Here is a 14,979-nt window from a genome sequence, read left to right as displayed (position 1 = left end):
TAACACGGAGATTGGTGTTGAGTGTATATATAGTGTTTCTGCGTATTCTGTGTAGTTTGATATGGTACACAGTAGGGCGGTGGTTTTTAAACCTCTCCTCAGGGACCCAGGTCCACAGCTAGCTCACCTGATCCAACTAATCATCAAGCCCTCAACCAGGTGAATCAGACGACCTAGTTCAGGGCTACAACAGAATTGTGAAACGTCTGAGGAGAGGTTTGATAACCCTGGGGGTAGGGGACGATACGGTACAGATTGGACCAGAGAGGTACAGACATTATGTGAGGTATAGGGAGGTAGCCACAAGTTATACACATCAGCTGACTAAAGAGGTTTGCTCTAGATAATATCAACTGGCTTTGTTTTGGTTTGAATAGTTCTAATTTCAGTTGCTTTGGTAATGGTTGTGTCTCATATGACCCCCTATTCCCTATATAGTGCACTACTTTAGACCAGAGCCCTATTCCCTAAGCAGTGCACTACTTTAGACCAGAGCCCTATTCTCTATGCAGTGCACTACTTTAGACCAGAGCCCTATTCTCTATGCAGTGCACTACTTTAGACCAGAGCCCTATTCCCTATGCAGTGCACTACTTTAGACCAGAGCCCTATTCCCTATGCAGTGCACTACTTTAGACCAGAGCCCTGTTCCCTATATAGTGCACTATTTTAGACCAGAGCCCTATTCCCTATGCAGTGCACTACTTTAGACCAGAGCCCTATTCCCTATGCAGTGCACTACTTTAGACCAGAGCCCTGTTCCCTATATAGTGCACTACTTTTGGCACAGAGCCCTGTTCCCTATATAGTGCACTACTTTTGGCACAGAGCCCTGTTCCCTATATAGTGCACTACTTTTGGCACAGAGCCCTGTTCCCTATATAGTGCACTACTTTAGACCAGAGCCCTATTCCCTATATAGTGCACTACTTTTGGCACAGAGCCCTGTTCCCTATATAGTGCACTACTTTAGACCAGAGCCCTAGTCCCTATATAGTACACTACTTTAGACCAGAGCCCTGTTCCCTATATAGTGCACTACTTTTGGCACAGAGCCCTGTTCCCTATATAGTGCACTACTTTTGGCTAGAGCCCTATTCCCTATATAGTGCACTACTTTTGGCTAGAGCCTATGGGCTTTAATAGTGCACTATAAAGGGAATAAGGTGCTATTTGAGACTCAACAATGTATTTTCAGCAATCAAGTGTCATCAATTTTCTTAAACTCACATTTCTATAAACCACTTTTCCAGAGAAAACTACATGTGAATATATAATATTGTGATTGGGTGTAACTGTTTTAATTCCTAACGTTGTTTGGAGAACTCTGAATCTGATTAGGATGTAGTATAGGCCAGTTCTTCTGAAGGAGACTGGTTCGTTCTGTCGGTGACAGGAGATGAACACAGGAGAGACCAGAGAGAGGAGACCAGAGAGAGGAGACCAGAGAGAGGAGACCAGAGAGAGGAGAGACCAGAGAGAGGAGACCAGAGAGAGGAGAGACCAGAGAGAGGAGAGACCAGAGAGAGGAGAGACCAGAGAGAGGAGACCAGAGAGAGGAGAGACCAGAGAGAGGAGACCAGAGAGAGGAGACCAGAGAGAGGAGAGACCAGAGAGAGGAGACCAGAGAGAGGAGAGACCAGAGAGAGGAGAGACCAGAGAGAGGAGAGACCAGAGAGAGGAGAGACCAGAGAGAGGAGACCAGAGAGAGAGGAGACCAGAGAGAGAGGAGACCAGAGAGAGAGGAGACCAGAGAGAGGAGAGACCAGAGAGAGGAGAGACCAGAGAGAGGAGAGACCAGAGAGAGGAGACCAGAGAGAGGAGACCAGAGAGAGGAGAGACCAGAGAGAGGAGACCAGAGAGAGGAGACCAGAGAGAGGAGAGACCAGAGAGAGAGGAGAGACCAGAGAGAGAGGAGAGACCAGAGAGAGGAGAGACCAGAGAGAGGAGAGACCAGAGAGAGGAGAGAGAGGAGAGACCAGAGAGAGGAGAGACCAGAGAGAGGAGAGAGAGGGAGGGACAGGAGAGACCAGAGAGAGGAGAGAGAGGGAGGGACAGGAGAGACCAGAGAGAGGAGAGACCAGAGAGAGGAGAGACAGGAGATGAACACAGGAGAGACCAGAGAGGAGAGAGAGGGAGGGACAGGAGTGGGAGGGGGTTGGATGTGTGTGTCTGAGTTCCTGCGTTGATGTGTGTGTGTGTGTGAGACCGTAAAACGTGTGAGTTTGTAGAACACTGACTGTGTGTGTGTAAATGTAACAAAACTAGACTTCCACATCAGCTGTGTGTGTGAGGACGTGGAAGTCGTATGAGAGAGTGAGAGCAGGAATATTAAGGTGCAGTAGCGCACGGCGGCCAGCGGGTGGTGATAGCGCCGTCTACAGGGCAGTGAGACGGCCGGTGAGTGCTGCCTGCAGCTCCGAGGGCAGAAACACCCCCAGCTCTGTGATGATGCCCCCCGTTATCAGCTGGTGGGGGGTCACGTCAAACGCCGGGTTCCATACATCAATACCTGGAGAGGGAGAGAGGAGGGTAGACAGAGGGAGAGAGACGGGGGAAGGGACAGAGAGCAAGATAAATTAGGGGGTGGGGGGTTAGGGAGAGAGTGAGACGGTGGAGAGCGACAGAGGAAGAGAGGGGAGAAGGAAGGGAGGTAAATCATGGTAGAGTAAGGGTGTAAAGGGAGGGAAGAGAAGGAGAGAGAGAGCAGGAACACCCCGGGGAACAGCGTCTCCATTAAAGGAGAGGATAATATAATTACTGTGATGTCACAGAGCTCCTCTTCTAGTTCTTTAATTAGAGACACGTGGCACAAGTCAATCAGCTCCGGTACATTCTCCAGAGAATACACCGTTCCCTCTGTCTGTCTACCAGGGACTGTTATATCTCTACCACTACACCGTTCCCTCTGTCTGTCTACCAGGGACTGTTATATCTCTACCACTACACCGTTCCCTCTGTCTGTCTACCAGGGACTGTTATATCTCTACCACTACACTGTTCCCCCTGTCTGTCTGTCTGTCTACACTGTTATATCTCTACCACTACACTGTCCCCCCTGTCTGTCTGTCTGTCTGTCTGTCTACACTGTTATATCTCTACCACTACACTGTTCCCCCTGTCTGTCTGTCTACCAGGGACTACACTGTTATATCTCTACCACTACACTGTTATATATCTACCACTACACTGTTATATCTCTACCACTACACTGTTATATCTCTACCAGGGACTACACTGTTATATCTCTACCAGGGACTACACTGTTAAATCTCTACCACTACACTGTTATATCTCTAGCAGGGACTACACTGTTATATATCTACCAGGGACTACACTGTTATATCTCTACCACTACGCTGTTATATCTCTACCACTACACTGTTATATCTCTACCAGGGACTACACTGTTATATCTCTACCAGGGACTACACTGTTATATCTCTACAACTACACTGTTATATCTCTACCACTACACTGTTATATCTCTCCCACTACACTGTTATATCTCTACCAGGGACTACACTGTTATATCTCTACCAGGGACTACACTGTTATATCTCTACCAGGGACTACACTGTTATATCTCTAGCAGGGACTACACTGTTATATCTCTACCAGGGACTACACTGTTGTATCTCTACCAGGGACTACACTGTTGTATCTCTACCAGGGACTACACTGTTGTATCTCTACCACTACACTGTTATATCTCTACAACTACACTGTTATATCTCTACCAGGGACTACACTGTTATATCTCTACCACTACACTGTTATATATCTACCACTACACTGTTATGTCTCTACCAGGGACTACACTGTTATATCTCTACCAGGGACTACACTGTTATATCTCTACCACTACACTGTTATATCTCTACCACTACACTGTTCTATCTCTACCACTACACTGTTCTATCTCTACCACTACACTGTTAAATATCTACCACTACAATGTTATATCTCTACCAGGGACTACACTGTTATATCTCTACCACTACACTGTTATATCTCTACCACTACACTGTTCTATCTCTACCACTACACTGTTCTATCTCTACCACTACACTGTTAAATATCTACCACTACACTGTTATATCTCTACCAGGGACTACACTGTTATATATCTACCACTGCACTGTTATATCTCTACCACTACACTGTTATATCTCTACCAGGGACTACACTGTTATATCTCTACCAGGGACTACACTGTTATATCTCTACCAGGGACTACACTGTTATATCTCTACCAGGGACTACATTGTTATATCTCTACCAGGGACTACACTGTTATATCTCTACCAGGGACTACACTGTTATATCTCTACCAGGGACTACACTGTTATATCTCTACCACTACACTGTTCTATCTCTACCACTACACTGTTATATCTCTACCAGGGACTACATTGTTATATCTCTACCAGGGACTACACTGTTATATCTCTACCAGGGACTACACTGTTATATCTCTACCAGGGACTACACTGTTATATCTCTACCACTACACTGTTATATCTCTACCAGGGACTACACTGTTATATCTCTACCAGGGACTACATTGTTATATCTCTACCAGGGACTACACTGTTATATCTCTACCAGGGACTACACTGTTATATCTCTACCAGGGACTACACTGTTATATCTCTACCACTACACTGTTCTATCTCTACCACTACGCTGTTATCTCTCTACCACTACACTGTTATATCTCTACCACTACACTGTTATATCTCTACCACTACACTGTTATATCTCTACCACTACACTGTTATATCTCTACCAGGGACTACACTGTTGTATCTCTACCAGGGACTACATTGTTATATCTCTACAACTACACTCTTATATCTCTACCACTACACTGTTATATCTCTACCAGGGACTACATTGTTATAACTCTACCAGGGACTACATTGTTATATCTCTACAACTACACTCTTATATCTCTACCACTACACTGTTCTATCTCTACCACTACACTGTTATCTCTACCACTACACTGTTATATCTCTACAACTACACTGTTATATCTCTACCAGGGACTACACTGTTGTATCTCTACCACTACACTGTTATATCTCTCCCACTACACTGTTATATCTCTACCAGGGACTACACTGTTATATCTCTACCAGGGACTACACTGTTATATCTCTACCAGGGACTACACTGTTATCTCTCTCCCACTACACTGTTATATCTCTACCAGGGACTACACTGTTATATCTCTCCCACTACACTGTTATATCTCTACCAGGGACTACACTGTTATATCTCTCCCACTACACTGTTATATCTCTACCAGGGACTACACTGTTATCTCTCTCCCACTACACTGTTATATCTCTACCAGGGACTACACTGTTATCTCTCTCCCACTACACTGTTATATCTCTACCAGGGACTACACTGTTATATCTCTACCAGGGACTACACTGTTATATCTCTACCAGGGACTACACTGTTATATCTCTCTCCCCAGCTCTATCACTATGTTTCTATCAGTCTGTCTGTTTCTCCCTCTGCTATTGTCTCCCGCTCTCTGTCCATCACCACCTAGCTTCTCCACACCTCATTAACGCACGGTCTGTCTTCTGTCATCGCACACACACCCACCTCCACACACACACACCCACCTCCACCCACCCACCTCCACCCACCTCCACCCACCCCTCCACCTCCACCCACCCACCTGGGGCAGCGATTGGTACTCCGTTGATGCTGGTGAGTTCCTCGGCGGGACGCTCCTCGATGACAATGTGTCGGCCGCTCTCCAGACTCAGGTCACATGACGTGCTGGGCGCCGCCACGTAGAACGGGATCCCATGGTGCTTTGCGGCGATGGCCAGCTGGTACGTGCCGATTTTGTTGGCCGTGTCACCGTTAGCAACCACCCTGTCCGCCCCTACGACAACAGCTGAGACGGGGAGAGGAAGAGAGAGGAAGAGAGGGAAGGGGTAGACAGAGAGAGAGAGAGAGGAAGAGAGGGAAGGGATAGAGAGAGAGAGAGAGGAAGAGAGGGAAGGGATAGACAGAGAGAGAGAGAGGAAGAGAGGGAAGGGATAGACAGAGAGAGAGAGGAAGAGAGGGAAGGGGTAGACAGAGAGAGAGAGGGAAGGGATAGACAGAGAGAGAGAGGGGATAGACAGAGAGAGAGAGGAAGAGAGGGAAGGGGTAGACAGAGAGAGAGAGAGAGAGGGGAAGAGAGGGAAGGGATAGACAGAGAGAGAGAGAATAAATAACAGCATAGTGATAAGAGATGGATAGAACATCAAACCAGAGCAGTTATTGGACAGACTGCCTGTCTGTCTGAAGGCAGGCAGACAGGCAGTCAGTCAGTTAGACAGGCAGGCAGTCAGACAGGCAGTCAGTCAGTCGGTCGGTCAGACAGACAGACACAGGCAGACTGTGTATACCTGTGATGCTCTTCTCTCTCATGGTGAGTGCAGCCATGCTGTCTGTGATGAGAGTAGCAGGGAAACCTTCAGCCACGGCCTCATAGGCTGTCAGTCTGGCCCCTTGGTTATAGGGTCTGGTCTCTGTACAATACATCCGCTTCAGTCTGCCGAGAGCATGGAGGGAACGCACCACACCTGGAGACACACACACTAGTTATAGTCTGCTACTAGAGCATGGAGGGAACGCACCACACCTGGAGACACACACACTGGTTATAGTCTGCTACTAGAGCATGGAGAGAACGCACCACACCTGGAGACACACTGGTTATAGTCTAGTACTAGAGCACAGAGACACTGGTTATAGTCTGCTACTAGAGCACAGAGACACTGGTTATAGTCTAGTACTAGAGCACAGAGACACACACTGGTTATAGTCTGCTACTAGAGCACAGAGACACTGGTTATAGTCTGCTACTAGAGCATGGAGAGAACGCACCACACCTGGAGACACACTGGTTATAGTCTGCTACAAGAGCACAGAGACACTGGTTATAGTCTGCTACTAGAGCACAGAGACACTGGTTATAGTCTGCTACTAGAGCACAGAGACACACTGGTTATAGTCTAGTACTAGAGCACAGAGACACTGGTTATAGTCTGCTACTAGAGCATGGAGGGAACGCACCACACCTGGAGACACACACACTGGTTATAGTCTGCTACTAGAGCATGGAGGGAACGCACCACACCTGGAGACACACACACTGGTTATAGTCTGCTACTAGAGCATGGAGAGAACGCACCACACCTGGAGACACATACACTGGTTATAGTCTGCTACTAGAGCATGGAGAGAACGCACCACACCTGGAGACACACTGGTTATAGTCTAGTACTAGAGCACAGAGACACTGGTTATAGTCTGCTACTAGAGCACAGAGACACACTGGTTATAGTCTAGTACTAGAGCACAGAGACACACACTGGTTATAGTCTAGTACTAGAGCACAGAGACACACTGGTTATAGTCTGCTACTAGAGCATGGAGGGAACGCACCACACCTGGAGACACACACACACTGGTTATAGTCTGGTACTAGAGCATGGAGACACTGGTTATAGTCTAGTACTAGAGCACAGAGACACACACTGGTTATAGTCTAGTACTAAATCATGGAGACTTTGGTTATAGTCTGGTACTAGAGCACAGAGACACACTGGTTATAGTCTAGTACTAGAGCACAGAGACACTGGTTATAGTCTGGTACTAGAGCACAGAGACACACTGGTTATAGTCTAGTACTAGAGCACAGAGACACACTGGTTATAGTCTGGTACTAGAGCACAGAGACACTGGTTATAGTCTGGTACTAGAGCACAGAGACACACTGGTTATAGTCTAGTACTAGAGCACAGAGACACACACTGGTTATAGTCTAGTACTAGAGCACAGAGACACACTGGTTATAGTCTGGTACTAGAGCACAGAGACACACTGGTTATAGTCTAGTACTAGAGCACAGAGACACACTGGTTATAGTCTGGTACTAGAGCACAGAGACACTGGTTATAGTCTAGTACTAGAGCACAGAGACACACTGGTTATAGTCTAGTACTAGAGCACAGAGACACACACTGGTTATAGTCTAGTACTAGACCTCGGAGACTCTCTGGTTATAGTCTGGTACTAGAGCACAGAGACACACTGGTTATAGTCTAGTACTAGAGCACAGAGACACTGGTTATAGTCTGGTACTAGAGCACAGAGACACTGGTTATAGTCTAGTACTAGACCTCGGAGACTCTCTGGTTATAGTCTAGTACTAGAGCACAGAGACACACTGGTTATAGTCTAGTACTAGAGCACAGAGACACACACTGGTTATAGTCTAGTACTAGAGCACAGAGACACTGGTTATAGTCTGGTACTAGAGCACAGAGACACACTGGTTATAGTCTAGTACTAGAGCACAGAGACACACTGGTTATAGTCTAGTACTACAGCACAGAGACACACTGGTTATAGTCTAGTACTAGAGCACAGAGACACACTGGTTATAGTCTGGTACTAGAGCACAGAGACACACTGGTTATAGTCTGGTACTAGAGCACAGAGACACTGGTTATAGTCTAGTACTAGAGCACAGAGACACTGGTTATAGTCTAGTACTAGAGCACAGAGACACACTGGTTATAGTCTGGTACTAGAGCACAGAGACACTGGTTATAGTCTGGTACTAGAGCACAGAGACACACTGGTTATTGTCTGGTACTAGAGCACAGAGACACACTGGTTATAGTCTGGTACTAGAGCACAGACTCTCTGGTTATAGTCTGGTACTAGAGCACAGACTCTCTGGTTATAGTCTAGTACTAGAGCACAGAGACACACTGGTTATAGTCTGGTACTAGAGCACAGAGACACACTGGTTATAGTCTAGTACTAGAGCACAGAGACACACACTGGTTATAGTCTAGTACTAGACCTCGGAGACTCTCTGGTTATAGTCTAGTCCTAGAGCACAGAGACACTGGTTATAGTCTGGTACTAGAGCACAGAGACACTGGTTATAGTCTAGTACTAGAGCACAGAGACACACACTGGTTATAGTCTAGTACTAGAGCACAGAGACACACACTGGTTATAGTCTAGTACTAGAGCACAGACACACCGGTTATAGTCTGGTACTAGAGCACAGAGACACACTGGTTATAGTCTAGTACTAGAGCACAGAGACACACTGGTTATAGTCTGGTACTAGAGCACAGAGACACACTGGTTATAGTCTGGTACTAGAGCACAGAGACACACTGGTTATAGTCTGGTACTAGAGCACAGAGACACACTGGTTATAGTCTGGTACTAGAGCACAGAGACACATTGGTTATAGTCTGGTACTAGAGCACAGAGACACACTGGTTATAGTCTGGTACTAGAGCACAGAGACACATTGGTTATAGTCTGGTACTAGAGCACAGAGACACACTGGTTATAGTCTGGTACTAGAGCACAGAGACACTGGTTATAGTCTAGTACTAGAGCACAGAGACACTGGTTATAGTCTGGTACTAGAGCACAGAGACACACTGGTTATAGTCTAGTACAGTCTAGCACAGACTATAGTCTAGCACAGACTCTCTGGTTATAGTCTAGTACTAGAGCACAGAGACACACTGGTTATAGTCTAGTACTAGAGCACAGAGACACTGGTCATAGTCTAGTACTAGAGCCCAGAGACTCTCTGGTTATCGTCTGGTACTAGAGCACAGAGACACACTGGTTATAGTCTGGTACTAGAGCACAGACACACACTGGTTATAGTCTAGTACTAGAGCACAGAGACACACTGGTTATAGTCTGGTACTAGAGCACAGACACACACTGGTTATCGTCTAGTACTAGAGCACAGAGACTCTCTGGTTATAGTCTACTACTAGAGCACAGAGACACTGGTTATAGTCTGGTACTAGAGCCCGGAGACTCTCTGGTTATAGTCTGGTACTAGAGCCCGGAGACTCTCTGGTTATAATCTGGTACTAGAGCACAGAGACCCTGGTTATAGTCTGGTACTAGACCTCGGAGACTCTCTGGTTATAGTCTGGTACTAGAGCCCGGAGACTCTCTGGTTATAGTCTGGTACTAGAGCACAGAGACCCTGGTTATAGTCTGGTACTAGACCTCGGAGACTCTCTGGTTATAGTCTGGTACTAGAGCACAGAGACCCTGGTTATAGTCTGGTACTAGACCTCGGAGACTCTCTGGTTATAGTCTGGTACTAGACCTCGGAGACTCTCTGGTTATAGTCTGATACTAGACCTCGGAGACTCTCTGGTTATAGTCTGGTACTAGACCTCGGAGACTCTCTGGTTATAGTCTAGTACTAGAGCACAGAGACACACACTGGTTATAGTCTAGTACTAGAGCACAGAGACACACACTGGTTATAGTCTAGTACTAGAGCACAGACACACTGGTTATAGTCTGGTACTAGAGCACAGAGACACACTGGTTATAGTCTAGTACTAGAGCACAGAGACACACTGGTTATAGTCTGGTACTAGAGCACAGAGACACACTGGTTATAGTCTGGTACTAGAGCACAGAGACACACTGGTTATAGTCTGGTACTAGAGCACAGAGACACACTGGTTATAGTCTGGTACTAGAGCACAGAGACACATTGGTTATAGTCTGGTACTAGAGCACAGAGACACACTGGTTATAGTCTGGTACTAGAGCACAGAGACACATTGGTTATAGTCTGGTACTAGAGCACAGAGACACACTGGTTATAGTCTGGTACTAGAGCACAGAGACACTGGTTATAGTCTAGTACTAGAGCACAGAGACACTGGTTATAGTCTGGTACTAGAGCACAGAGACACACTGGTTATAGTCTGGTACTAGAGCACAGAGACACACTGGTTATAGTCTGGTACTAGAGCACAGAGACACACTGGTTATAGTCTGGTACTAGAGCACAGAGACACATTGGTTATAGTCTGGTACTAGAGCACAGAGACACACTGGTTATAGTCTGGTACTAGAGCACAGAGACACATTGGTTATAGTCTGGTACTAGAGCACAGAGACACACTGGTTATAGTCTGGTACTAGAGCACAGAGACACTGGTTATAGTCTAGTACTAGAGCACAGAGACACTGGTTATAGTCTGGTACTAGAGCACAGAGACACACACTGGTTATAGTCTAGTACTAGAGCACAGAGACACTGGTCATAGTCTAGTACTAGAGCCCAGAGACTCTCTGGTTATCGTCTGGTACTAGAGCACAGAGACACACTGGTTATAGTCTGGTACTAGAGCACAGACACACACTGGTTATAGTCTAGTACTAGAGCACAGAGACACACTGGTTATAGTCTGGTACTAGAGCACAGACACACACTGGTTATCGTCTAGTACTAGAGCACAGAGACTCTCTGGTTATAGTCTACTACTAGAGCACAGAGACACTGGTTATAGTCTGGTACTAGACCTCGGAGACTCTCTGGTTATAGTCTGGTACTAGAGCCCGGAGACTCTCTGGTTATAGTCTGGTACTAGAGCACAGAGACCCTGGTTATAGTCTGGTACTAGACCTCGGAGACTCTCTGGTTATAGTCTGGTACTAGAGCCCGGAGACTCTCTGGTTATAGTCTGGTACTAGAGCACAGAGACCCTGGTTATAGTCTGGTACTAGACCTCGGAGACTCTCTGGTTATAGTCTGGTACTAGAGCACAGAGACCCTGGTTATAGTCTGGTACTAGACCTCGGAGACTCTCTGGTTATAGTCTGGTACTAGACCTCGGAGACTCTCTGGTTATAGTCTGGTACTAGACCTCGGAGACTCTCTGGTTATAGTCTGGTACTAGACCTCGGAGACTCTCTGGTTATAGTCTGGTACTAGACCTCGGAGACTCTCTGGTTATAGTCTGGTACTAGACCTCGGAGACTCTCTGGTTATAGTCTAGTACTAGAGCACAGAGACTCTCTGGTTATAGTCTGGTACTAGACCTCGGAGACTCTCTGGTTATAGTCTGGTACTAGAGCACAGAGACTCTCTGGTTATAGTCTAGTACTAGAGCACAGAGACTCTCTGGTTATAGTCTGGTACTAGAGCCCAGAGACACTGGTTATAGTCTGGTACTAGAGCCCAGAGACTCTCTGGTTATAGTCTGGTACTAGAGCACAGAGACCCTGGTTATCGTCTGGTACTAGAGCCCGGAGACTCTCTGTCTTACCCAGTGCGGTGCCGTATCCTGCCGTGGCCAGTGACCCTGGTTATAGTCTAGTACTAGAGCCCAGAGACTCTCTGGTTATCGTCTGGTACTAGAGCCCAGAGACTCTCTGTCTTACCCAGTGCGGTGCCGTATCCTGCCGTGGCCAGTGACCCTGGTTATAGTCTAGTACTAGAGCCCAGAGACTCTCTGGTTATAGTCTGGTACTAGAGCCCGGAGACTCTCTGTCTTACCCAGTGCGGTGCCGTATCCTGCCGTGGCCAGTGACCCGGTGTTGCAGTGAGTTAAGATAGTGACAGAGTCTCGGGGAACACCAGACAGGATGTGCTGAGCTCCGTAGTTACCGATCTTCTTGTTGTCATTGACATCCCGCTCCAGCATCTCCTCGATCCAGCCAATCACACTGCAGAATGGGCGGGGATTAGAGGAGAGGGAGTGTGTCTGTCATAAAGCAGTCTTCCCTTTTCAACTTCTGATCTACTCTTTAGTTTAGTCCACTTTCATGTTCTGACTGTCTGGTTTCCCTCTCTCTCTCTGTGTCTCCCTCTCTCGCTCTGGGTCTCCCTCTCTCTTTTTGGGTCTCCCTCTCTCTGGGTCTCCCTCTCTCTCTCTGGGTCTCCCTCTCGCTCTCTGGGTCTCCCTCTCTCTCTCTCTCCCTCTCTGGGTCTCCCCCTCGCTCTCTCTGGGTCTCCCCCCCTCTCTCTCCCTACATCCATCCCTCTCTCTCTACATTCATCCCTCCCTCTCTCTCCATCTCTACATCCATCCCTCTGTCCATCTCTACATCCATCCCTCCCTCCCTCCATCTCTCTCTACCCATCCCTCTCTCCATCTCTACATCCATCCCTCTCTCTCTACATTCATCCCACCCTCTCTCGCCATCTCTACATCCATCCCTCCCTCCATCTCTACATCCATCCCTCCATCTCTCTCCACCTATCCCTCTCTCCATACCTCTCTGTGAGTTGTTCTGGGTTTTTCTCCATGCTCTCGTTCTCGGCAAACTCCATCAGTTCTCGGGCGGCCCGGCCCATATTGACGGCCGTGGGTCTTGCAGAAGTCAGGTGACACAGAGACTCCCGGATGAAGGTCACGGGGTCGTTGCCCCCGGCACCTGCGCGCAGCTCCACTGCCAGGCTCAGACAGCCTACGATGGCGATGGCAGGAGCCCCTCGTACCTGGAGGAGGAGAAGGAATGGAGGGGGAGAAGGAATGGAGAAGGAATGGAGGGGGATGGAGAAGGAATGGAGGGGGATGGAGAAGGAATGGAGGGGGATGGAGAAGGAATGGAGGGGGATGGAGAAGGAATGGAGGGGGATGGAGAAGGAATGGAGGGGGATGGAGAAGGAATGGAGGGGGATGGAGAAGGAATGGAGGGGGATGGAGAAGGAATGGAGGGGGATGGAGAAGGAATGGAGGGGGATGGAGAAGGAATGGAGGGGGATGGAGAAGGAATGGAGGGGGATGGAGAAGGAATGGAGGGGGAGAAGGAATGGAGGGATGGAGAAGGAATGGAGGGGGAGAAGGAATGGAGGGGGAGAAGGAATGGAGGGATGGAGAAGGAATGGAGGGATGGAGAAGGAATGGAGGGGGAGAAGGAATGGAGGGGGAGAAGGAATGGAGGGGGATGGAGAAGGAATGGAGGGGGATGGAGAAGGAATGGAGGGGGAGAAGGAATGGAGGGGGAACCAGACATCATATTGGAATTGAGCCTTTGAACATTTCTTGTAATCCTCCAGGTAAACCAGAGGGGGAGGACCTGTGTGTCTATCGAACGCTCTCATTGGTCTTTATCATACACCTGTCTCCTCCCATCTCTCCTCGCCTGCTGGAACCCCCACACTACCAGACAGGACCGTATGCAGACAACACCAGACAGGACCGTATGCAGACAACACCAGACAGGACCGTATGCAGACAATACCAGACAGGACCGTATGCAGACAACACCAGACAGGACCGTATGCAGACAACACCAGACAGGACCGTATGCAGACAACACCAGACAGGACCGTATGCAGGCAACACCAGACAGGACCGTATGCAGACAACACCAGACAGGACCGTATGCAGACAACACCAGACAGGACCGTATGCAGGCAACACCAGACAGGACCGTATGCAGACAACACCAGACAGGACCGTATGCAGACAACACCAGACAGGACCGTATGCAGGCAACACCAGACAGGACTGTACACACACGCCCAACCCTCTAACCACTAGGCTACCTGCCGACACAAAGCAGGGCGATAGTCAGGACACACAGACAGCAGGACAGTGAGTAGTGGTGTGTGACGTCACCAGTGTGTGAGATCAGCGGCAGCTTGGTAACATCCATCCCCAGAGACACTACCATTACTATCACCATGACGACATCATACTGTTTAAGAGACGTTCCATCACAGGTCTGAAGTTGGACTGATGCTCAGATGGAGAGTATCTCAGTGTGTGTGTGTGTGTGTGAGAGAGAGAGACAAAGAGGGAGATGAAGAGAGGGTGTCTGTTTCAAATGGAAGGAGGTTTATTATGAAGAATAAAAAGATAAGAGACCTAGTCTATTTGAGGGTCAACAAAACACCTCTCCTCATCAGAACCGCTCTGATAAAAGCCGTCGCCAAACACTAATAAAAGGAGTCAACAAGCGGCAGAGCACCGACTGCAGGAGCGAACAAAACCCCGGGAATCGGTCATTAATAATGCATAGACAATCTTTACAGTGAGAGCAAGATAAAGGGAGCGAAGGGGGTGGGCGTTTTCATGGGTGGGTGCGGATACCTGGCACGGTGGTTTTGTCGGTGGCACGGGTTAACGTTAAACGGTA

General features: G+C 47.9%; 1 protein-coding gene across 1 annotated transcript in view; it reads right to left on the bottom strand.

Moving 5' to 3' along the window:
* Window positions 1-1,968: 1,968 nt before the first annotated feature.
* The window catches only part of LOC139405427 (methylthioribose-1-phosphate isomerase), a 13,785-nt gene continuing 774 nt past the window's right edge, over window positions 1,969-14,979 (bottom strand). Inside the window, exons 2-6 of the mRNA XM_071147754.1 lie at window positions 13,110-13,333; window positions 12,389-12,558; window positions 6,429-6,605; window positions 5,705-5,929; window positions 1,969-2,512 (exon numbers count right to left, since the gene is read on the bottom strand). Coding sequence (XP_071003855.1) covers window positions 2,379-2,512; window positions 5,705-5,929; window positions 6,429-6,605; window positions 12,389-12,558; window positions 13,110-13,333 — 930 coding nt within the window. The 3' untranslated portion in view covers window positions 1,969-2,378. The remainder of the gene's footprint in view (window positions 2,513-5,704; window positions 5,930-6,428; window positions 6,606-12,388; window positions 12,559-13,109; window positions 13,334-14,979) is intronic.

The sequence above is a fragment of the Oncorhynchus clarkii genome, unplaced genomic scaffold (genome assembly GCF_045791955.1).
Source record: "Oncorhynchus clarkii lewisi isolate Uvic-CL-2024 unplaced genomic scaffold, UVic_Ocla_1.0 unplaced_contig_11936_pilon_pilon, whole genome shotgun sequence".
Lineage (NCBI taxonomy): Eukaryota > Metazoa > Chordata > Actinopteri > Salmoniformes > Salmonidae > Oncorhynchus > Oncorhynchus clarkii.
The sequence above is the reverse complement of the archived record's forward strand: the minus strand, read 5'-3'. Positions and strand labels throughout refer to the sequence as shown.